The sequence below is a fragment of the Biomphalaria glabrata genome, chromosome 5 (assembly GCF_947242115.1).
Source record: "Biomphalaria glabrata chromosome 5, xgBioGlab47.1, whole genome shotgun sequence".
In the NCBI taxonomy this organism is placed as follows: Eukaryota; Metazoa; Mollusca; class Gastropoda; family Planorbidae; genus Biomphalaria; species Biomphalaria glabrata.
Window position 1 is genome coordinate 16,140,087 of NC_074715.1, and position 27,103 is coordinate 16,167,189.

General features: G+C 37.4%; 1 protein-coding gene across 1 annotated transcript; it reads left to right on the top strand.

Annotated features, from left to right (window-relative positions):
* Positions 1-264: 264 nt before the first annotated feature.
* Positions 265-25,806, top strand: LOC106076518 (transcription factor 21-like). The gene is made up of 4 exons (XM_056030923.1): positions 265-559; positions 3,251-3,694; positions 6,806-6,952; positions 22,772-25,806. Exons 2-4 carry the CDS (start codon positions 3,557-3,559, stop codon positions 22,937-22,939), a joined length of 453 nt encoding a protein of 150 aa, XP_055886898.1. The 5' UTR covers positions 265-559; positions 3,251-3,556; the 3' UTR covers positions 22,940-25,806.
* Positions 25,807-27,103: the final 1,297 nt, after the last annotated feature.

The window sequence follows — 27,103 nt, forward strand, 5'->3', positions numbered from 1 at the left end:
GGGGCGGAGATCACAGACAGCTCCGAAATGTTTGGAGTTTAACGGGTAGGCATATAGATAGAGGAGAGGGGGGGGAGTAAGAGACTCAGGTGTAGGGCTAATGGAGAGAGTTGCGCTCGGAAGAGAGCGAAAAAAAAAAGAAAGTGCTGTGGGGGGGGGGGGAAGGGACAAATTACTCGTTTGGGGATCGCGGGCGGCCCCCTCTGATAAGATGTACATGAGAGAGATAAACTTGCCATTCTGCACACAGGGTGGGCCTGCAGTATACCGCTGGGGGTCAGATTGATGTAGTGAAGATTTGCAGCGCCCCCCCCCTCCAATTACCTCCCCACCCCCCTTTTCAATCCCAGCTTCTGTATCTTCCGAGGGAACTCGCTACACAGTGCTATCTAGCTAAGTCTACCTAGCATACTTCAGCTGTGCACTGACCAGACAGTCCCTTAGGTCAATTTACCTACGTGCTGTTTGAATCGTAATGTGAGACCAACTTTCGTCTTTCCAGATATTGAATCTCAAGACATATCACCAATGTAATACGGACTTCAATACATAGATACAGGTGAGTATCAAAGAAATAATAAATATCGTCATTTCACTTTGTCTTTCACGTTTGATGCAATGTCGTCAGTCATGTTTTATTAGTTTTTTTTTTAAATTGAGATTCTGTGAACTTAGATCGTAAGAGCTTAGATTTATTCAAACCAAACAATACTTAAAAATTATCCTTTTTTAAATGATACATTTCTTAAGATGATTGGCAGATTTTTTTTTGTGACATTTAAAGTAATTTCCTTATTTCATATTTTCTCGGCGGACAGTTTATGAACAATTTTAACGTGAACTGTTGTGTCAACGTAAACTTATGTTAGTGTCTTATGTGTTGTTGGCAATGTCATCTTTTCAGTACTGAATAAAAAAAAAAGTATCGGAATTATTACTATTACTAAAAAAAAATAAAATTTTCTCGGTTTCAATTGGTGGAGATTAGTTGTCCCGGGACTTCATTGGGGAAAAATTATCGCCAGACCAGACATACTGGAATGCATAATTAATCTTAGATTATATCTAGTCCTCTAAGTTCCTCATGAGCTCACTGCAATGCTGTGTGTCCTCAATCTTGGGTTGAAGACAAGTTAACATCTGGAAACCGGTACCGGTCTGTCAACTTGTGGAGACTTCTCTACTAGTGATTTGGGAAAGCGGTCATAGTAATAGAGTTCAGCCTGTATACAATGGCGTGGGACTGAGTGATGTACACGAAAAAATGTTTTGCGTTGATTAGCCCGCTTTGTGGTACATAACAACAGTTTCAGGAATTTAATCGCACCAACAAAAACATTTATACTTCTTGGAACCTTTGGGCTTCCATTGGAAGTAAGGACAGATCCTTCCGAAAGAATCCCAAAAACTTCGTTCGTCTACAACAGAGGACAATGGACAACTCAGTGATCGTCAAGTTTGGACAGTTTATGAACAATGTTAATGTGAACTGTTGTGTAAACTTTGAACTTACGTTAGTCTCTTATGTGTTGTTGGCAAGGTCATCTCTTCAGTACTGAATATAAAAAAAGTTGAAGATAAAGTAAAAAAAAATTCTTATAAATTTGTATTCAATTAATATGATTTTTGTTTCTACTACATGCTGCCAGAGTGGTGAAATGTAGCAGTGATGCACAGCTTCGGTGTGTAGGCCATGTCCACCCATGTCTAAAGCATTTTCAGTTAGTTAAAACTTCTTCCAATGGTCATAACAAAGGGAAGAAAATACTATTTTATTGAGCCGTGAAATGTTTGTTAGAAATATCAATGTATCAGTCAGTCTCCGAAAATATTTCGGGCTGACTGTTCAACAACTTTTGCTTTATCTCAGATGTATTGATCTTACTTGGACTAAGTCTAAGTCTTAGATCCTCACGAGCCGTTCGGCGCCTTGGGAAACAGGATGTCACTGTCACTGGCAATGTCTGAAGCTTCTTCCCACCCGATGTCCACTGCTCTTAGATCCTCTACAAAACTGTTGAGATATATATTTAGGGGGGGGGGGAGGTTGTGACTATTAAGTAAAGCAAGGAAGTCTACTCTTTGTTGTCATCTGGGTTTTGAAGCCCAGGCTCATATTGAAAAGATATCTCATCTCTATAAGCAATACAATGTAATAGAAGAGAGAACCTGGAGAAGAAGCGATACTGAGAAATGTGGGGGCGATGTAATGAGCACTAAAACAAAACGTAAGAAAATGAGGAGAAAAAAAAGGGAGAGAACTCGAGAAAACTGGATTAATTGCACAATAACAAGTACATTATATCAAATGATTAGTTGAAATCAAAATGAAAGACATTACTTTATGCTGCAAGTTTCAGAGCCTAGGGCCTAGATCTTTCATTCTGCAATGCTAACAAAGATTGCTTTGAAAATACTTTCCTTAGCAATACATCGTGTCAACCTTTCTGTACGCAAGAGCAAGATACACAAACAAATGAAGTTAAAACTAAATCTTAAGAAAAAGGAAAAAAAATGAAAGGAACTTATCAAAGGGGAAGAGCCTCAAAATTATTGTCATATATCTCAAAACTTCATGAAAAATTTCCCTTTTTCTATAATAAGGAAACAATTAATTATCACAAATTATTTTAACTAATAGATACATTTTTGGATTGATTCGTGTATTGTTATTCACGATGACGTAGTTATGCGAAATTTCAAGTTGATCCGAGAATTGGAAATGGGAGAAAAACGTGTACAAAACGAAATACGGGGAAAAACTTCACATATACAGCAACGTTTCTCAATAAATAGCATTTGTTTGATACTAAACAATTATTAACTTATTTTTTAAAAAAAATTCTGTTTTGATATGTACAACAAATAATTGTGTAAAGTTTCAAATTGATCAGAGAATTGGTGTGTGAGAAATGATGTGTACACAAATTTTACCAGACAATCTGGATATTTACATATATATAAACTTTATATATACTTTTTTTTATATTGACAGATTAATTGTTAAGGCTGTGAGTGTGCATTATTATTTTTTCTTGTTTATGAATAAGTAAAAAAAATTGTACATTAACGATCTACATAAATATGTTTACATAGGTTAGAAGATATTTCCTTATCTGAAACGCATTTAGTGTATTATCCAACAGTCACATCTTCCATGTACACAAACTGTTTGACAAAGAAAGCCTTCACTATCTATATTTCTTTTCTTATCGATAACCCCTCCTTTTCGTTTCACTTCTTTTTGCAGTAATCTTATCAACCATGACAAATCAACGACGCAAACAGAGCGTTGTCATGGTTACTAGACAAGTACTTCAGAGATGACTTCAACCCTTCAGAAAGGAAATTCCCTTTAAAAAAAAAAGAATTTTTTTTTCCTGAAGTAGCCAATTAAATTTTATGCTAGGCGTTTTCAGAATTCTGAAATTTTTTCAAAAGTCTATAAAGTTCAATATCAAACTTAAAGTGTTGGAATAAATAAAAAAAAATCTACACACAAAACAAAACTTTTTTCCGTGAGTGGAGATAAAACTTTTGAAATTGAGCAGACGTCATGCCGAGAAAGAGAAAGGAAGAGATTGAAAGAGATATAGCAGACGGTAAAATTCAAAAACCTCAACAGAGAAATGCCGCCAACGCCAGGGAGAGATCACGGATGAGAGTCTTAAGTAAAGCATTCTCCAGATTAAAGGTAAAGATTTAGTGTGCATTCTGTGCTCATCGGATGGCAAGTTGTTTTTTTTTAGGTTTAAGGGAAAGAGAGGGGGAGGTGAGATAGCAACCTGCAACCTGCAGCCTGCATGGTATTAATGCAGTATATTGTATAGCTCTATTGGTCTCGTTAGTTTAAAAATCACTCAACTGATTTTATATAATTTATACAAATGGAAACTAGCGCAAATGTTGTCAAGGACATTACTGTACCTATTCACTGTAAAAGATTTATTGGAAAATGTTTGATATATCAAGGTCTGAATGTAGACATACGGCCTTCGTATATTTGAATAACTAGATATGTAGTGAATCATGTTTGCATCGAGATTATCACAATTCTGGTTGAAACCTAATTCCCATCTTTCAGTTAATTTTAATTTTAATTTCAAGACAACCTTGGAATCCCACATTTTTTTGGCTTTTGTAATAAGACCAGTACATACATGAAGCATTTCTATTTCTTATTACTAGCCTTATCATGTGATAAACAATGTGCTAAACAATGTGCTAAACAATGTGCTAAACAATGTGCTAAACTATGTGCTAAACTATGTGCTAAAATATGTGCTAAACTGTGAAAAACGTTGACTTTCATATGTGAGTTCCTAAATGACCTCTGAATTGAATTTCAATAACATGTTGTATCTTATGTAATTACAGATCAAAAAGAAGATCTTTTTTTTTCTATCAAGATAACATGATTTCTATTAAAGCAATACATTTCCATTGAATTAACACTACTTCATTAAAAGTATCATGTTTCCCATTAAAATTAAAGGCACATTTCCTGTTCCATATGCTAAAGCAAATTTGTACAATACTCCTTCATTCCTAAGACTAAGACTAAGAGTGCTTTATTGATCCTTATGGAAATTTGTTGTGATCATAAGGACTCTTTTCTCATATACAGACAACACAACAGAAACATACACATAAATAGAACAGACATAACATAAAGAGTTCATTCAGTGATTACACACATCTTGGTCCTTTTCACGTTTCCTGATCAACTGAGTGGCGTTGATATAGTCTGACCGAGTGTGGTACGAACGAGTTTTTGTACCGCTCTGTTCTTGTTTAGATTTTCAGCAGTCACCCACTTCGCGACAACCTGATGTAGTTCTGGTGGAGCGGGTGGCCGCTGGCTGTGAATGTGCATTACTTTTGTTCAAAAAGTTCCTTTAAATGTGGTCATGTTGTGAGTGTAATTTTTGATGCCCTTTTTATGATGTTTTTTAAAATGGCGCAACAGTTCAGATGAAGCGTTTCCTTGCCAACATGTTATTCCGTATGTTAGCAGATTTTGTATAGTCGCGCCGTAAAAAGTATCTAGGATCTTCTTGTTTAGTTTAAAGCTATTGAGTTTGTATAGAAAAAAAGTCCCTGGGCAGTTTTCTTTGTCAGAGTTCCAAGGTGGTCTTCCCGTGAAAGCTTGTTATCAATGATAACGCCTAGATATTTATATGCCTTTACTTGTTCTATAGATGTAGTGTTTATTTCAGTTCGTGTATTGTTTGTTTTTTCTTTCTGAAATCTTTTATAAGTTCTTTAGTTTTTGTGACATTCAGTTCTAGAAAGTTGTCAGTGCACCAGTTTGTAAACTCTTCTATCGAGCTTCGATACTGAGTTTCGTCTCCTGAAATAAGACCGACTATGGCAGTATCATCAGCGAATTTAATGAGTTTAACTTAGTCATAAATGCTTCTTATGTCATTAGTGTAAAGAGTGTATAGTACAGGAGAAAGTACACAACCTTGTGGAGCACCCGTACATAGTACTCGAGTTGACGATTTGGTGTTGTTGACTTTAACATACTGGGGCCGTTGGATAAAAAAAATTAGAACCCAAGCTTGTACGTAAGGGCTTACATTTAAGTTACTCAGTTTGTTTATCATTAGATGTGGCTGTATGGTATTGAAAGCCGAGGAGAAATCTACGAAGAGGACTCGTGCATATGTTTTGGGTGTATCGAGATGCTTATAAAGCTGGTCCAAAAGCAATAAAATTGCTTCCTTAGTTCCCCTAGCTGCTTTATATGCAAATTGGTGACGATCTAGGCTGTTATTGACTTTTTCTACAAGTTCTATTAGAGCATGGTATGGATTGCCTGAATCAGCCAGGAAAACCAACGACTTGGCAGAGTTTGGGCCATTTACTAGATTGTCCTAGGGACGTAATCAACTTCTTTTTTGAAGCAACGTCTGTATTTTATAAGATAAGAAGATAAAATGTTTCCCAATAAATAACATGTTTTAGACATTAGAAATGTTATTAAAACATTATGAAAGTTGTCAATTAATCAAGAACGATAACTGTGAACGACAGAGAGGACATAAACATTGCTGAGTTATTTACTCTATCACATTACCATAAAACCAAAAACAATTTTCTAACAGAAAACTTACAGGCCTTTGTCTTTCGGGATTGTCGCTGATTCCTGAGATAATGAATGAGTGCACTACTTGACATGGCCACGCAAACCCATTCCACCTGCATATTTCACAGCACCTACTGCAGACCAAGCCTTTGTCCTCCTGGACTCTACTGAAGACCTATGACCTTTGACCTAGATCAATATAGCTATATTATTTCCCCCTCCATACAGTAGAAATACCAAATGTTCAAAAAGAATAAATAATAACTAGCCGGTTAAGTCCGGCCCTGCTATTTAGTGACGGGTGAGTACTACTTGTTCTCCCCCCCCCCACTCTTTTTGTTTTTCATGGGGTAAATCTAGTCCGACTTGCAGAAATAAAAGAGTGATCTTTCCTTTAATCCTTGGTGTCCAAACTGTTGAGACATGTTAAAATTGTCAGTTCTTGTGCTGGCCACATATGAGATTTTAAATTTGCCGCGACTTTCTTCTTGAATATATGGTAATGAATGAACCGTAAATAGTTCTACCCGGAACATCAACGATTCTCATTTATAACTGTAAATAACTGCCATACAAACAACAATTAAAGGACACGGACATTCCTAATGTAGATAAAGGCTTTTAATACTTCATTAAATGCCAGTTGTTAAGTTACCACAGTATTAAATATTTCCTAAGTGTATTGGACCTATATTGTATATCTACTTGCAGACAACATTACCCTGGGTCCCTCCGGACACCAAACTTTCAAAGCTGGACACGCTCCGCCTGGCGTCCAGTTACATCGCTCACCTCAAGCAGATCCTTGACCACGAGGAGAACATGACTTCTGCTGGATTTATACATCCCTTGAATCTGGTCAGTAATGAGTTAATACATTGCATAGTTTAGTGCAAACGCTAAACTTGATTGTAAAAAATTTAAACTATAAAAAATGTTATACCTATTGTAAGTTTTAGAGATAAACATTCACAAATCTCTATCTATCTATCTATCTATCTATCTATCTATCTATCTATCTATCTATCTATCTATCTATCTATCTATCTATCTATCTATCTATCTATCTATCTATCTATCTATCAAACTATCTATCTATCTATCTATCTATCTATCTAGCAAACTATCTATCTATCTATCTATCTAGCAAACTATCTATCTATCTATCAATCTATCTATCTATCTATCTAGCAAACTATCTATCTATCTATCTATCTATCTATCTATCTATCTATCTATCTATCTATCTATCTATCTATCTATCTATCTATCTATCTATCTATCTATCTATCTATCTATCTATCTATCTATCTATCTAGCAAACTATTTAGCAAACTATCTATCTATCTATCTATCTATCTATCTATCTATCTATCTATCTATCTATCTATCTATCTATCTATCTATCTATCTATCTAGCAAACTATATATCCGTCTCTTTCTCTCTCTCTGTATATGTGATGAAAATTCCTTAGAAACTGTAAACCGTAACACATGCGACGAAACTATTAACTGCAGTTAGTTAAAACAGAAACGACAATGTCTTAGTTCTGTTAGTAATTTGCTAAGCCGGTCAAGTGACATCTGGTGGTGATATCAAGAGCATAAAGTTAGTGCGCATGCCCTGACGACACCGTTAGCCTCCAATCGTATCACAATTAGACATACGAATGAATTTCTCGAAATTTCCTTGTGTAATTTTTATAAGTGTTTGAGTATATCGAAAAAAAAAAAACATTAGGTAAAAAAAAAAAGTAACTTTAGAGACGTTCACATATTTAAGAGTGCTTCCAGTCTCTTACTTAGACTTAGGCCCCCCTCCGCCCCCACTCCGTTCAGCGCCTAGGGCAGCAAGAAGACAACGGTCATAAGACGTTATGTCCTACATGGGCGGCCTTTTTTTCGCTATCCTCTTTTCAGCTTCCATGCCCTGAATTATTATGGTCTTGCTATTTGTAACTATTTGTCCACTTGATGTCCACCACATCTCACTGTTTCCAATGATGTCCAGCCGGTAGGTGTCAGTTTACCGCATTGGTTCAGGCACCGCGCAGGGCTCTTACGTTCCATGAGCCAATTTGGGAAGTTTTCTTTGCACTTTCAGGCTTGCCATGTATCCTGACGGGTTTGGTCCAACTCCGCAATCCCCCCTTGCAGCATGAAAAAATTCTCTCAAACTGTTCAATGTTCACCGTTTCTGTATCAAGTTGGGTCGCTGCCCCCCAAGCCAATAACTCTTCTTTATCATCCGTGCCTAGGAGATTGTAAATAACTCCACAAACAAGCGTCAACGTTTTTTAAAGTTTATGAACCTTTCATAATCAGTAATTATTTTTCAAACACAATGGACATTATAGACAAAACAAAACAAAACATTACGATTTGCTTAAGCAAAGAAGGCAATGCCGATCAAAGATTTTTATTAGATTTAGGAAAAGTTTTTCCAGTATTCCAAAAGGTTTCTTGAGTTCTTGGATGTCTGAAAGTCGGTTGGATTGAAGATTGTAAGTGCATAATTATAGCTGTTATATGCTGTGTAAATTATTGATACTGAAGCTGTTATTTGGTGTGTTACATTGCGTGTCTTTATGATGTGGTGTGTCATACGATATGATGTGTCATACGATATGGTGTGTCATACGATATTATGTGTCATACGATATGGTGTTTTATATGATATAGTGTGTCCTATGGTATTGTAATAACTTAAGTGAGGCAACTCAACGAGGACATTGACGTTTATTTACACTGAGACATGACAAACACAAAGGACATCTGCCTTGAGCACAGCATCTCCATATTGGCTCTAGACTTGGGCGGAAATCGTTAGTCTCTTATGTCAACATCCGACTTGTCTGGTCACTGATAGTGCGCACCTTCTTTCTGCACTATCTTGGATGGCGGTGCGCATGGCAAAGTCATAACATTGCCCCCTTCTTAGCACTTTTCGTCCCGAAAAGAAACACTGCAGCTGAGGTTTGACAGTTCAGGTGGAGGTCGATCAGTGGGAGCCACAGGCGGCAGGGAGCGTGTTCCCCACGAGGCCATCCGCATTGTTTTCCTCCAGTGCCGCTTTCTCTTTCTCCAGTTGACCAGGCTGTTGTTGCGATAATGACGTGGCCGTTTGCAACACAAAGACATAGGGTCGAGCACTGTTTTCTTCAGCACAGCCGTTGATCGGACACGCTGTCTCAGCAGACCTTCCCGATAGACGCCTCTCAAGGGAGCTGCAGGTTCGTTGCAAGCAAAGTCCAATGCACCGCAGTCATCCTCAGACAACAGTCTTACGTCCAGAAGATAGGTCTCTTCAGGTTCAAGTGGAAAATGTCTTCCTCTTGACAGCTCAGATTTAGAGTGGTTTGATTGACATTCATTTATGCCAATGTCGATGATGATGGTAGAAGTACATATGCCCTGTTGGTGGTTTTCTTGGCATCTAAATTCTATGTGTGATGCGCCGCACGTACAGTTCATGCTAAACTTCTGGATGCAGTTGTCAAGCTTCGAATTTCCCTCGTGAGCACCGACAGATAGGCAGAGGTCTTTAAGGTCCATAGCAACAGGCTTGAACGCAGACCCAACGTTGTCTTGCTCCGTCCGGCTCATTGAGGTACTGGTAACAGGTACAACAGGAACAAACGCTTCAGGCACGTAACAGACTTCAGTTAAGGTACTGGTAACAGGTACAACAGGAACAAACGCTTCAGGCACGTAACAGTCTTCAGTTTCTTCATTTGTCACTTTCCGTTCGATTCGGTACATCTCGTTGAGATTGTCGCAGCAATCGTTGTCACGTTTCTCGTCTTGAAAGTCACAACCACAAGACTTGCCCACAACACAGACACAGACGGCGCTCCAATTCCCAGCGTCTCCATCACCACTGTTTGTGCAGCCACAGTCTTGACCACGCAACTTCTTTACCAACGAGTCTACAGGCAACTGCTCCTTTACCAACGAGTCTACTCCTTCTTTCAGCTGAGACACCATTTTATCTACCTTGTTCCCCAAACTGTTCATTTGTTCACACATTGCATCAATACCTTCATTTATCTTGCCAATAAGCTCATAAATCTCCGGTTCAATTTCAAATAGGTAGGTCTCCGGATCTTCGTCTTCATCAATTAGGGCTTGCCGGAGACGAGCTGTAAGCACCTCCTTGCTACCACCAAGCTTCAGGCGTCTGTAACCAAGTTCCTGCCTTAGCTCTTTAACTAAAAGCTGGTCTAGTTGTTTCAAAGATGCCATTGTGCTAGAATCCTACCTCCTCTCGTTGAGTCGCCTATAATCCCACTTCTGACACCAATTGTAATAACTTAAGGGAGGCAACTCAACGAGACATAGACGTTTATTTACACTGAGACATGACAAACACAAAGGACACCTGCCTTGAGGGGAGGTATCCCTGAAAATCTTATTTTTGTTATTTCTGAAGCTAGGCCTTTGAAATTTGTTATGGTAACATATAATGATATTCTAAAATAAATAATGCTAAAAAAAAGTTGTTTGAATGATGGTTGCCATGGTAACGGCGGCCATATTGTTTATTGTATACAAATTAAAAGTCTGAATTTTGTAAAAACTATTGATCAGAAATACATGAAATTGAATTAAAAGATAAGAAAAAAGGATCCTCTAAATTGATACAAGGTCAGAGTTAAAGATTTAAGTATGTTACATTTTTTACAAATTTTTGAATTTTTTGTATTTTTTAGACCTAAAAAAAAAAGAAAAATATTAATTAAAAATTCTTTTTTAAAAAAAGTAAATAAAATATTGAAAAATAATCATTGTACGAGTAAAGTTAATGATGTCCTTAAGAAGTGTTTCAAATTTCATCAAAATCTATCAAGTAGTTTAGGAGAAATCCCTAGTAAAGCACAATGACATGTGCAAAAACTAACATTTTGAGAAAAATGAGTTTAAAGTATAAATTTTATTAAGATTTTGTCTCATAGACCTTACAAAAACATTTAAAAAACATGTTATAGACACAGATTTAAGCAATAAAAATGATTGTAATGTAAAGAAAAATGATTGATCTACTTAATTATGTTATTAGTTAAAAATCGATATCCTAGACCTAAAACTCAATTTTCTCTAGGGATACCTCCCCTTGAGCACAGCATCTCCATATTGGCTCTAGACTTGGGCGGAAATCGTTAGTCTCTTATGTCAACATCCGACTTGTCTGGTCACTGATAGTGCGCACCTTCTTTCTGCACTATCTTGGATGGCGGTGCGCATGGCAAAGTCATAACAGTATGTTTTATGATGTTTATATGGTGTGCCATATAGTGTGTCATATGATATGTTATATATTGCGTCATATTACTTGTCTCATGGTGTGTCGTATAGAGTGTTATGTCAAACAGGAAGATATGAAAAGATGTCATGGTATTATATGACACATTCCTGGCTCAACAGATCATCTGTCTCATATGTCAATGAACGCTTATGAAAATTGTTCTTCTTACGTAAAGCACTACCGACACTTTATAGAATGAGAGCAAGAATTTAAACCCCTACTAAACCAAACCAATAATAGAAGAAAAAACAAAACAATCACTTTAGAGTAGGTCTTGACTTTATTTGTAAATATTGATTAAGATTTCGGGGTGGGGAGCCTTCACCTATCTCTTAGTCTGTTGAACCGTCGAGGCAACACACACGATCTGTTGACCGTCTTTCTCCATTCCTCTCTGTATTTTGCCTTGTTTAGAATTTCATTCAGGCCTGTCCATTCATCATCGCTTTCTCTGTCTGCCTCCTGTTACTGTTCCCATAAAAAAGGTTTTTGCGAGCCCAGAGGACCTCATATGTCTATAGAGTTTAAGTTTGCTATCGTGAGATCCACCATCATATTATTGAACCCGTGCCTACGACAACCTTGTCGCTCTATAGTTCGTCTATTTCTTCATTCCTCTTTCTATTTATTTCTCTCTCTCCCCTCTCTCGTTCTTCAATCACTTCTCCAACTCTCTTTAAATCTGTCTCTATCCTCTCTCGCCTTCTCCTATTGTCTCTCTTTCTCTCTCTCTCTCTCTCTCCAATATCTTTTCTGTCTCAGAATTTCAACTTCAACACACTAATAGTTTAATGCCAGTTCACTAGAAGCGTGAGCCAAGTATTTCTAGTGTTAACCCAGGCCAGATAGTGTACTTTCTCTCTCTCTCTCTTTCTCTCTCTCGCACGTGCATGTGTTTGTATACAGAAGATACGGACTGGCCACAAAACGCACTTAACTTTTCATGTAGACCTACTTTCTTCCCCCCCCTTTTTCTCTTTCGGAGAACAACAGAAGGTGCGAGAAAATGCAGTTGAGGGGGGTGGGGGGGGGGAGGTCATAGTGAGTTCATAAAGAGTTTGTTACGACAATGATTTTAATTTAACGCAGTGCAGTACTGAATGCATGATAACAGTGAATAGAATAAACACAACATTTTGATCAGCTGCACCCCCGCCCCCCCCCCCCCCCCCACGTATTAATGACACGCCACCGCCTCTGTGTTCTACGATTGCTATGAATTATTATTTATTATTTGTACAGTACATTTTTATACGACATTGCAATTTTATCAAAATGTTGGGGGCGTAGCAGGTGAATAAATGGAAAATATTTTAATTTGTCAAAACGCCTTTCAATCTTTGCAATCGTTAAATACAGTGAATACCTCCTAGTATCAGGGTTGTGTGTGCGGGGGGCCTCATTTAAATATTTTGATATCTGGAAATGAAGTGGTACAGATTCTATGAATGATGTCAACATATTATTATAATTATTTGTCGTTCTAGCATGCTCCCCCCTCCCTTTTTTTTCCCTACAAGTTGTGTATACTCTAGTCATTTCGATCAAGAGTACGCCTGTTTCCTAGTGCGTGCTGTGTGTCGGCCCTTGCATTACCATATCCGGCCCACATAGTTGCGTGCCATATGATTTTGATGTGCATCCATTTGTTCTAAGGGATCTTACGTTTCATAAGTCCTGTTCTTCCCTTTGGAACTTCTTGTGTGACTAAAGAGGCCAATCCTTGATACACAGCTGCGGTCACAGGTTGGGCATCTGTAATCACCAGCTGCATTGGCATTTTCACCCTTCCTTCTACTACTGATATTGTTCTCATGATAAAGCGTGTCTCAAACTTTGGGGGTCCTTAAAGGAGAGGGCGACGTGATGGCAAAGGGAGGGTGGCGAAGCAGTACATTTAGCTTTCAAAGGGGGATGGGGATTTCCGTTTTTTTAAATTCTAATTATCAATTCATGTTTGAATATTATTAACCAATTAAATATAAATTAAATAAAATATTATTAGATTATTTTAAGTAGGAGACATTGTTTTATCTTCTAATAAGGATTTTTTGCAATGTATATTGAGACCGCTTTCTGGAGAGGCGTCTGCAACAATGTCGACTCAAAACTCTTTGAAGAAAATCTTTCTAAACGTCTCCGCAAACGCGATTCTGTGCAAATTTCTCGTGTCAGTATGATGATGGACATCTTTATGACTGTTGGACATCTTTATGGGGACGACAATTATTCAGCACAAAAGAGAAATCATGGCGACAATATGTCTTACTTTACGCAATGATAAACTTACGGTGGTCACGCCTATTACACACTTACTTGTGCAATAAAAATGTATGAAGTTAAGAAAGCATGGAAACGCTAGGCGCCCTCTGTTAGCCTCCGTAAAGATCATTTCACATTCACTGGCATAGAGGAAAGTGTCTGCAAGAGACATGTGGAGAGCTCCCACGAAGGCCGCAGGACAAACATTTGAGGCCAAGAGAAACGCCCCTGTAGAAGACAGGCGCAGAAGACGTAAAGGTAACTCCAACAGACCCTGGCGGTCAGAGACTCGGTCTCCATTAGGTGTGGACAATTGTGTAGTTTGCGACTGTATTTGCTGCGACCCGAAGACATTGTCATATATATTATAAACAAATATGTTCAATGTTCAACAGTTTTGGAACTTTGATCACATCTACAAAACGGAGAGGGGGTGTGCTTGTTGTCGGTCAATTAATAACAAGCAAACGCAGTTGGCTTTGTCTTGAGTGTATTGAATTTATACCCGTATAAGCAAGTCTCATCAAATACCCACAATATTTAAAACTGAACGGCGTGTGTCATTTACGAGAGAACCCAGCACTGGAGCGCCGCAGGGGTGCGTCCTGTCACCAGTATTGCATAACATATACACAAATGACATTCAGAGCCAATCAGCTGACACTCCCATCATAAAATTTGCTGACAACACAGAAATCATTGGCCTTATTGCAGGTGACGAAAATCTGTACCTTTCAACAATTAACACCTTTACCAATGGTGTATAGATAACTTTCTAATCTTAAATGTTCAGAAAACTAAAGAAATGATGATAGATTTTAGGAAACATAAAGGCCATATTGCAGAAATTCAGATAAACAACCAAACCATTGAGCAAGTGCGGGAATATAAATATCTAGGTACAAACTGAGATAGACTGTCAAAACCTTTACACAAAAATTCACCAACGACTTCTCTATCTTAGAAAGCTAAGGAAATTTAACATCGACAAAACAATAATTAAACTTTTTTATACAGCAACAATCAGCAGTCTAATCAACCTTGCCATCACCTGCTGGTATGGTAATACCTCACTGGTGCAAAGACATAATAATAATAATAATAATTTTATTTATAAAGCTCTGTTAACAAACAAAATGTAGGCTCAAGGCGCTGTAATAACATTACAAACACAAACACGACAGCTAAAATGACAACCTAAGAAAGTTTTAAACAGATAGGTTTTAATGTTCTTCTTAAAAGTGGTGTAGCATGTTGTCAGTCTGAGATCCATGGGGAGTGAGTTCCAAACCTTTGGTCCGTGCACTGAAAAAGCCCGCAGACCGTAGCCCTTGAGGGAGAAACGTGGCACCACTAAAAGCGTTGAGTCCATTGAGCGTAGTGCTCTCTGGGGGACATATGGAGTGATCAGTTCGCTAAAGTACATAGACTAAATAGACTAATTAAAAAAGCATCGTATATCACTCGAATACAGCTACCATCTCTTGAAGAGCCTTTTCATGAAAGATGCCTTTCCAAAACACTCTCGATTCTTAAGGACAACCTGCACCCACTAAACCACTGTTACATCAGATCTGAACAAAGTGGTCGTCTCCTTTCCATTAGGACTGATACAGAAAGATTTTTAAAAACTCCTTTATCCCACTTTTGGTCAGAGTGTTACAAGATCATTTGTCGTCATCAAGAATTCATAGAAGGCTAATTCATAAAGCGCTGGTTGTGAGTGTCTATGTGTGTCGTGTGTGAATGTTGTATATTGTATATTGTTAATGTACAGTAGTTACGCTGAGGTGGTCAATTGTAGTCAAACAGAATTTCCATTTGTTTGGACCAATAAAAATTGTATCATATCTATGTTAATGTCACTCCCTCTTATGGTTGTGATCTTTGTGTCTTTCTGAGTATTTTATTAAATTTTGTTTTTGTATTTGAAGATTATGGTTCAGTGTTTTATGTATGATTGCTACTTTACTTTTGAGTCTTCTGTCCTGGAGGCTTTCTAAATTTAGTGATTTTACTAAAGGTGTTACTCTAGTCAAATGTGAATGTTCGTTTGTTATGAATCTCACTGCTCTGTTTTGTGTCTGTTCCAGTTTCTTAATGTTTTCTTGAGTTGAGGGGTCCCAAACGGAGGATGCATATTCTATTATTGGCCTAACCAAGGTTAAATAACATTTTAGTTTTATGTTCTTATTTGATTTATAGAAATTTCTTTTGATAAACCCTAATGCTTTGTTTGATTTTTTGATAGCTTCATCAATATGTGGATTCCATGACAGTTTTTCATTTATTATAACACCTAGGTATTTTGCTTTTTTAGTCTGTGTCACTGGTTTACCATGAATAAGATAAGTGGAATTAATTTGTTTTAGTTTTTTTGTTACTCTTAATAACTGACATTTTTCTGGGTGGAAAGACATGCTCCAATTTGACTCCCATTTCTGTAATTCATCTAATTCTCTTTGTAAAATTTCTGTGTCTTGTGTTGTTTTTATTGTTCTATATATTATGCAATCGTCTGCGAATAATCTGACTTTTGTTCCTGAACTAATGCAATTAGGTAAATCGTTTATGTAAATTAAAAATAGAAGTGGTGCGCGCCTCAGACTGTTATCACGATGGCAACGAGTTCGAACCCTGTCAGCTTGCACTTCCTGCAGGTTTGTTTCCTTTTCTGAAGGAACACATGAAACAAAGCAAAACAAAGGCAAAACAAAGCAAAACAAAGGCAAAACAAAGCAAAACAAAGGCAAAACAAAGGCAAAACAAAGGCAAAACAAAGCAAAACAAAGGCAAAACAAAGCAAAACAAAGGCAAAACAAAGCAAAACAAAGGCAAAACAAAGGCAAAACAAAGCAAAACAAAGGCAAAACAAAGGCTAAACAAAGGCAAAACAAAGCAAAACAAAGGGCAAACAAAGCTAAACAAATGGTAAACAAAGGCAACACAAAGTAAAAAAAAACAAAGTTAACAAAAAGCAATAGGCAGGCAAAAAAAAAAGCAAAAAAAAAAGGCAAAACAGACGGAAAACAAAGCAAATCAAAATAGAAACGTGTTCTATTTAGAGGAGAACATGAATCATGTTTATGGATTGCTGGTGAATGACTAATTAAAAGCCCTCCATTATACTATGTGATGTATGTTTAATTCTGTTTATGGATTGCTGGTGAATGACTAATTAAAAGCCCTCCATTATACTATGTGATGTATGTTTAATTCTGTACTGAAGTCAACTGTAGATGTTTGTTAGATTTCAATCATTTACTCAGCAGGCGTTTGGGTTTCTTGTTCGGGTGTATTCAATGTAGTTAAACAACAGCACAAAGATATCACACATCTATTTTTAACGAGAGAAAAGATGTGGTCAACACTGATGAGCAATGAATAATAAGTTTAATCCAATAAAAGGCCACAGTCAGAGTCTCTGTCTAATAAAACACGTCTTTACCCAAGAGAATCCTATCACTAACTGATTTTCCAGTCTCTAACCCAACATATCCCAAACGTCACTAGTGCCGTTCAATATACGTCTTCTATGGTGCGTCGCTAAATAACTAATACTATAAACTAGGTGCCTAACAACTATCGTAAACGACTAATCTTTTGCATCGACAATGCTCATTCTGGAGCCTGTAAGAACGAGTTGAAGGCCTACTGTTCCGTCTAGCTCGCTCATAACTTGGGCTCTTTCAGATAATAGTGAATAAAGTGAGACAGTGAAAGTGAGAACAAGACTCGGGGTGTGTTAGTGTGTTTGTGTATGTGTGTGAGAGAGAACGGCGTGTTCTCCTCTGGCTTATCTGCCCATTACCTTCTTTACCGTACATTCAATCGTAGTCTCGCTATCTTGGAAACGGCTACATCCCTGAAGCCCTCTAAATCATGGCTACCTATGTCAGTTGGCTTGCTGGCTGAAATACTGGCTGACTAACTGGCTTAGGAAATTCCAGTCCAATTTTTTTTAAAGCATTTTTTTTTCACAGCTTATCAGTATCTGTAGCTAGCTTTGTGTTGCGCCATTAGGTCCTACATGGGCACAGGTCTAATCAAATCTTTTATAGCGACCACGTAACTATAGATGTGGATACAGAAAGACTGAGGGACTTTTGTAGTATTTTAAAATGACTGTACTATATGACCCCTTACCTTCCAATGTTCTTGTATGCCGAACAGTATTTAGCCTACAAAATAACTGGTCACTGTTTAAGCTTGGGAATTTACTGGTCAACGAGAACGCTCAGTTTGTTTTTTTTACTATTTGACATATTTGTTTCGGTTTCAAATTTCATTTTTTACTATTTCGCCACAAGGCACACATGCGCTATAAAGGGTATTCTATTTAAACAGTAAAAATATGAAATTAAAATTAACTACGGCTATTCATTTCCACAGTCCCCGTATTCTAAATCTCTCTCTCCTTTGCTCCATACACAATTCCACTCTCCAATATCCCCATTTCCTACACAATTCTACTCTCCAATATCCCCATTTCCTACACAATTCTACTCTCCAATATCCCCATTTCCTACACAATTCCACTCTCCAATATCACCATTTCCTACACAATTCTACTCTCCAATATCACCATTTCCTACACAATTCCCACTCCAATATCACCATTTCCTACTCAATTCCACTCTCCAATATCCCCATTTCCTACACAATTCTACTCTCCATTATCATTATTTCCTACACAATTCTACTCTCCAATATCACCATTTCCTACACAATTCCACTCTCCAATATCACCATTTCCTACTCAATTCCACTCTCCAATATCACCATTTCCTACACAATTCCACTCTCCAATATCACCATTTCCTACTCAATTCTACTCTCTAATATCACCATTTCCTACACAATTCCACTCTCCAATATCACCATTTCCTACACAATTCTACTCTCCAATATCCCCATTTCCTACACAATTCTACTCTCCAATATCCCCATTTCCTACACAATTCTACTCTCCAATATCCCCATTTCCTACACAATTCTACTCTCCAATATCACCATTTCCTACACAATTCTACTCTCCAATATCACTATTTCCTACTCAATTCTACTCTCCAATATCACCATTTTCTACTCAATTCCACTCTCCAATATCACCATTTCCTACACAATTCCACTCTCCAATATCACCATTTCCTACACAATTCTACTCTCCAATATCACCATTTCCTACACAATTCTACTCTCCAATATCACCATTTCCTACACAATTCTACTCTCCAATATCACCATTTCCTACACAATTCCCACTCCAATATCACCATTTCCTACACAATGCTACTCTCCAATATCACCATTTACTACATAATTCTTCTCTCCAATATCACCATTTCCTACACAATTCTACTCTCCAATATCACCATTTCCTACACAATTCCCACTCCAATATCACCATTTCCTACACAATTCCACTCTCCAATATCACCATTTCCTACACAATTCCCACTCCAATATCACCATTTCCTACAAAATTCCACTCTCCAATATCACCATTTCCTACACAATTCTACTCTCCAATATCACCATTTCCTACACAATTCTACTCTCCAATATCACCATTTCCTACACAATTCTACTCTCCAATATCACCATTTCCTACACAATTCTACTCTCCAATATCACCATTTCCTACACAATTCTACTCTCCAATATCACCATTTCCTACACAATTCTACTCTCCAATATCACCATTTCCTACACAATTCTACTCTCCAATATCACCATTTCCTACACAATTCCCACTCCAATATCACCATTTCCTACATAATTCTACTCTCCAATATCACCATTTACTACATAATTCTACTCTCCAATATCACCATTTCCTACACAATTCTACTCTCCAATATCACCATTTCCTACACAATTCCCACTCCAATATCACCATTTCCTACACAATTCCACTCTCCAATATCACCATTTCCTACACAATTCCCACTCCAATATCACCATTTCCTACAAAATTCCACTCTCCAATATCACCATTTCCTACACAATTCTACTCTCCAATATCACCATTTCCTACACAATTCTACTCTCCAATATCACCATTTCCTACACAATTCTACTCTCCAATATCACCATTTCCTACACAATTCCACTCTCCAATATCCCTATTTCCTACACAATTCCACTCTCCAATATCACCATTTCCTACACAATTCCACTCTCCAATATCACCATTTCCTACACAATTCTACTCTCCAATATCACCATTTCCTACACAATTCTACTCTCCAATATCACCATTTCCTACACAATTCTACTCTCCAATATCACCATTTCCTACACAATTCTACTCTCCAATATCACCATTTCCTACACAATTCCCACTCCAATATCACCATTTCCTACACAATTCTACTCTCCAATATCACCATTTCCTACACAATTCCACTCTCCAATATCAGCATTTCCTACACAATTCCACTCTCCAATATCACCATTTCCTACACAATTCCCACTCCAATATCACCTTTTCCTACACAATTCCCACTCCAATATCAGCATTTGCTACACAATTCCACTCTCCAATATCACCATTTCCTACACAATTCCCACTCCAATATCAGCATTTCCTACACAATTCTACTCTCCAATATCACCATTTCCTACACAATTCCCACTCCAATATCACCATTTCCTACACAATTCCACTCTCCAATATCACCATTTCCTACACAATTCCACTCTCCAATATCACCAATTCCTACACAATTCCCACTCCAATATCACCATTTCCTACATAATTCCCACTCCAATATCACCATTTCCTACACAAATCCACTCTTCAATATCACCATTTCCTACACAATTCTACTCTCCAATATTACCATTTCCTACACAATTCCCACTCCAATATCACCATTTCCTACACAATTCCACTCTCCAATATCACCATTTCCTACATAATTCCCACTCCAATATCACCATTTCCTACACAATTCCACTCTCCAATATCACCATTTCCTACACAATTTCCACTCCAATATCACCATTTCCTACACAATTCCCACTCCAATATCACTATTTCCTACACAATTCTACTCTCCAATATCCCCATTTCCTACACAAATCTACTGTCCAATATTCCCATTTCCTACACAATTCTACTCTCCAATATCACCATTTCCTACACAATTCTACTCTCCAATATCACCATTTCCTACATAATTCCACTCTCCAATATCACCATTTCCTACACAATTCTACTCTCCAATATCACCATTTCCTACACAATTCCACTCTCCGATATCACCAATTCCTACACAATTCTACTCTCCAATATCACCATTTCCTACACAATTCCACTCTCCAATATAACCATTTCCTACACAATTCTACTCTCCAATATCACCATTTACTACACAATTCTACTCTTCAATATCACCATTTCCTACACAATTCTACTCTCCAATATCAGCATTTCCTACTCAATTCTACTCTTCAATATCACCATTTCCTACACAATTCCACTCTCCAATATCACCATTTCCTACACAATTCTACTCTCCAATATCACCATTTCCTACACAATTCTACTCTTCAATATCCCCATTTCCTACACAATTCTACTCTCCAATATCACCATTTGCTACACAATTCTCTCCAATATCACCATTTCCTACACAATTCTACTCTCCAATATCACCATTTCCTACATAATTCCACTCTCCAATATCACCATTTCCTACACAATTCTACTCTCCAATATCACCATTTCCTACACAATTCTACTCTCCAATATCACCATTTCCTACACAATTCTACTCTCCAATATCACCATTTCCTACACAATTCTACTCTCCAATATCACCATTTCCTACACAATTCTACTCTCTAATATCACCATTTCCTACACAATTCTACTCTCCAATATCACCATTTTCTACACAATTCTACTCTCCAATATCACCATTTTCTACACAATTCTACTCTCCAATATCACCATTTCCTACACAATTCTACTCTCCAATATCACCATTTCCTACACAATTCTACTCTCCAATATCACCATTTCCTACACAATTCTACTCTCTAATATCATCATTTCCTACACAATTCTACTCTCCAATATCACCATTTTCTACACAATTCTACTCTCCAATATCACCATTTCCTACACAATTCTACTCTCCAATATCACCATTTCCTACATAATTCCACTCACCAATATCACCATTTCCTACACAATTCTACTCTCCAATATCACCATTTCCTACACAATTCTACTCTCCAATATCACCATTTCCTACATAATTCCACTCTCCGATATCACCATTTCCTACACAATTCTACTCTCCAATATCACCATTTCCTACACAATTCTACTCTCCAATATCACCATTTCCTACACAATTGTACTCTCCAATATCACCATTTCCTACATAATTCCACTCTCCAATATCACCATTTCCTACACAATTCTACTCTCCAATATCACCATTTCCTACATAATTACACTCTCCAATATCCCCCAGTCTTCTTGAGAGCTCTTTAACTGTCTCTTCAGAGGTCATCTGTTGCCAATAAGGGCAAAATAACTGTCATAAAAGTTTTTTTTTTTTTGGCATGCCGTGGTCCACAATTATATAATTTTTATAAAACCAAATAGTGATCTCTTCATTTGTGATGCGGTTTTAGTATGTGATACCTGGATCTTTCTGTAGCATCTCATTTTCTCTAGAGATCTGCAGTTAGCTTCCAAGATTCGCATGCATATAAAAATGTGCCGTGATCAGATTGCGCATTAGTCTGATTTTAGTCTTTTCAGATTTTTTTTTTTTGAGTTTTGCTAGTAGGCCTACTGCTGTGGACTGTGCAAGGTTGGACAGTAGTTTAGGTTTGGTGTCTTCATCTGAGACAAAACCTCCGACTAACATCTAACAAACAAACTATATTTCTCCAAAGATGTTTAAGTTCAGGCCTCTAACAAAATCCGCATCCAAGCGCACTAACTCCACTCTCTACAAAAAAAAAATCTCTCTTGAAGTAAATCTAGGAGCCAAGAATCCGTTTAGATTTTCTAAACAATAGACTTTTACTTTTAAAATAAAACTATTTTTACGTATTTTGTTTCATTATTTTATTTTCAGACCTGGCCATTCACTTTCAACGGAAGAACATTTGGAAGCACTTTGAACAGCCCGCCGTTAGGAACACGCGACAGTTGCCATGGCGACAGTAGCAACAGCAGCATGGGTGATCACTCGCCGCAGTCGGATAGAAACGTGATGGCCAATCATCTGGGGCTCTCTCACTGACTGCGAAGTTAGGACGCCTTAATTTATCTCCATGACAACTGTGATGTTTCCTGACATATATTTGAAGACACTTTGTACCTAAACATATCTATGTATAAAGACCCCCCTGTACATAATCTAGTGTGCAGCCCTTCTACAAACCTTTTACTAGTGTGGGCGTCGCTCCATTATTTAGTTTATTTTTAGAAGATTATTCTTACATCTTATAAAACACAGACGTTACGCTAGAAAAGATGTTTCTGTGTAAAGCATTTTCCTTTTCAATAATATACACAAATTTTATGATGAAAATCTATTTCAGTGTAGGCTCATTATGATGGTTCTAGTGGCGTTGCAAGGAATATTGGGGCCCGGAGGGCTTGGCCTCTTTAGGAGCTCCTGCATTTTTGAAAAAAAATTAATTTCGAACACTCATTTGAGCCCCCCCACCCTTTAAGTAGGTGCCCGAGGGGGGGATTTTCAAATTCTCCCCCCCCCCCTCTCTCAACCATAGCTACGCCACTAAGCAAGGTTATATTAACCGAGTCAATACACGTCTACTACCTTAAAAAAAAAATTGACCAAGTGAGTTTGTATCACAGAAACTTACATGCAGGCCCCGAGTGTCAGTCTTACACTCACGTAATGTCTTTCAAACATCACAAATCTAAATGGAATTGACATCAGAGACGAAGTGAACCCATTGTACTATTATAGTTTCATATGTACACCCTACATATCATAATAATCATAAAGTGCCTTGATTCTTCATTCTTGTTTTAAAAATGGTTTATGCGTATGTGCATACTGTGTGAATATTTAAATTAACAAACAAATGGATTTACTATTTTTAAAAAAGACCTAAACGTAGTCTTTGGGATTGATATTGGATACAAGGAAGACGTTGGTGAAATTAAGACATGAAAGCAAATCAGGGGCAATATTTGTCAATTCAGTTTTAAATAAAAGTTTGTTAAGTACTTAAGTGACTCAGCGGTAAAGCGCTTGATTTCCTAACAAGCGGTCCCGGATTCGAATCCTGGTGAAAACTGCAATTTTTATTTTGGGATCCTTGGGTGCCTTTGAGTCCACCCAGCTCAATGGGTACCTGACTTTATTTGGGGAAAAGTAAATGCGGTTGGTCGTTGTGCTGGCAACATGACACCCTCGTTAACAGAGAGCCGTAGAAACCGATGACCTTTACAGCATCTGCCCTATAGATCTCAAGGTCTGAAAGGGGAACTTTACTTTTTTTTTTACTTAATTGACCACTAAACTCAGTGGGGTAACCACCATGGCGTAAAAGGGCTGATTGGACCAAGGCCTATGACTATTAGGGACCAACGGTGGCTTAAAAGGAAAAGAAAAGGGACTTATAATGTTATGTATCAAATTAATATCATGCATCACTTGTTACAAGTCATTACTGATTTCAGTTAAATGCCAGTGATACTTGTAGAAGTGTACTTACTTGTAAATGTAATGATACATACAGGATGAATCGATTTGGTTTTAGTTATACTGAAAGTACTAGAGGGTTGCCAACTACTATATACTTGTATCTGGGCTCACCCCGTACTTTGCTATGCTACTGTCTGAACTGATAAATTAAGACAGTTATCAGTTTTAGTGGCATAAGAAATTAATGAAAAGAAGACAGGATACTGCCAGTCAGGGCGGGCAGGCGAGGCTACAGCCCCGAGTCTCCAAAAGTAAGGGGTCTCTACAAAAGAGATAAAACGATATGTCAGAATTTCGAAAGGTCAGAAATTATTTTTTTTTCGCATTTTTACAACTGGCAGACAATGTCGTGATGAAGAAGTGTCCGCGTGTAGCATGCTGGGAATAAGTCAATACATGTCCGGTTTACGACAATACTTCTTCAAGGGGCCTTACCTACCATAGATTTAATAGCAAACACTTTTTAAACCCAAACTTTATATATTAAATATTTTTAAAGAAAGGAAGGTGAGTTTAAATTGTCAAGAACTCTAGTTCTTTCTGTTAAACTATAGCCAGCTTTTAGATTGAAGTATTTTCAGTCATAAGTGGATCTTTATTCAAGCTTTCGAAAAAAATGGTTAGGGATCTCCACCAAAAATCCCATCCCAGGCCTGCACACACCAAATCTGGTACTGGATAGCGCTATTATTATGGATGACCAACTATATATTATAAATACATTAATTATTAATGCTATAACATGTTGCCTCGATTGGAAGATGCATTTAGTCGGAGGCATAATAAAAAGGAAAACCTTAGTAATGTGACAGTTGAGAATGGCGGTTCGACAGTGTTCAATAAACATTTAATTCTGTGGTGTTTCACGGTGCGTGCAGCGTGTCTCTAGTAAATGTTGACACATGCACAGCAATAGATTCTACGTAATGCTCTAGTTTGATTATATAGCAGTTCACAGTATAAAAACAATGCTAATAAACTCATGAAAGAGTCCCGAAGCCTTGCTGCGCGCATGACAGTGAAAGCATGAGATGTGATGAGGCAGAACAGAAAACAGATATCATTGCGCGTGCCTCAGTTCTCATACCTAAGGGCACCCACATTTGGTGCTCCACCACACACAAGAGCACAGCTTTAGTGCTTGTCTTAGTTTACAACATGGGTGACGAAGTTCGTTGTTCCCGTGATAGGCTAGTCATTGACTAATTACAGACTATTTACAGGCGATCTATCGACTATTTCAAGCTAGCCTTTGTACATTGTATTTACATAGTTTACTTACAAATGCAGTATTACTTGTCCTCACTGTATTTTATTTTTTCAGCTTAAATTATTTCTATTGTTGTCTGTTTTCTGAAAATTTGGCTTTGATATTTTTTTTAAAATTCGAACTACTTTTTGTACATATAAATATATGACATATTGTATTGGATTGTTTCCGTGTTTTTGTTATGTTAACTCTCTGAGTTTTTTTTTTTCTTTTTTTTGTATGCTTAATACTTAATATCTTTATATTAGGAATTTACCTTGTTTTTACTCTCATGATGACATTACTGTCTATTTGGGAAACTTGGACCTTTAGCAGAGTCAGAGAAGATACTGGCCATGGTAGCAAGATGCTATAGAGTATAGAGTATTATCTTTAAAGACCGCATCACAAACGAGGAAACCGGATCACAATTGCGATGAAGTGGACCCAAGATAACCTTAAAACAACCGTAAGCTTAGACTGTACTGTCGTATCACAAGATCGAAATGGCTTCTTGCATTGGCCAGTCTGCATGGAACAGAAACAGTAAAAAAAAAAGCAGGAGAGGCAGACAGAAGAAGTGTGCTGGAAAGACAACATCATGGAATGGAAGGGCCTGTCAATGGGAGAGAATCTAAGCCTGGCCAAAGGCAGAGAGGAGTGGAGAGAGACGGTCGACAGATCACATGTGTTGCCCCAACGATTCTACAGGCTGAGACAGATGAAGGGTGAAGGAAGATGCTGCTCACTGTGAAACAAAAAAAAAAAATCAATGAACAACAAAACAGGGTCGGCTTTGGATAATTGGAGGCCCTGGTTGAAGGGAATTTGGTGACCTAAGCGGCTGCCGAGTTTTCCTATACCTAAGGCCGGCCCTGTATAGAAACATTATTGTTAGGTTTATTGTTAGATTTTATTTAGACAAAAAAGTGTCCAACCTTTTTCTTTTAAAAAAGTAATTGCAACAATTTTTTTTCCGGTTAGATAAGAAAACAAAACATCAGCGATAAAACCATGGATAAAACCATGGAGCGACCAAAAAAAAAATGAGTGTCAATAAGAATATTTTAAAACTTTAACAATTAAGACTACTTTAAAGAAAGAGCAGCCAACGAGGGTAAACTGTTTCGCTGTTTTTAACGCCACATTAATGTTAAGGAGTCAGGAAAATCAGCGATTTAGCAGAATTTAGGTCATTGGTTAAATGTAAATGACTAAATGTATTATGCGTATGACGTAATCGTCTTTTTTTTTTGAAGTAACGTCTGTATTAAATAGGATGGCATAAGGATTTTCTATTGCATAAAGCCCATAGACTTTCGTTTGAGCTTTGGGTTTTATTACAAAGCGGAAATAAACTAAAAATCTAAAGTATGGCGTACAATGCATACTTATGTGAATTAATGACAACACAATTCAAAATTCAATGAACTAAAGATGTATGTGCACTAAATAGCTAGTGTCAATGCATGTAT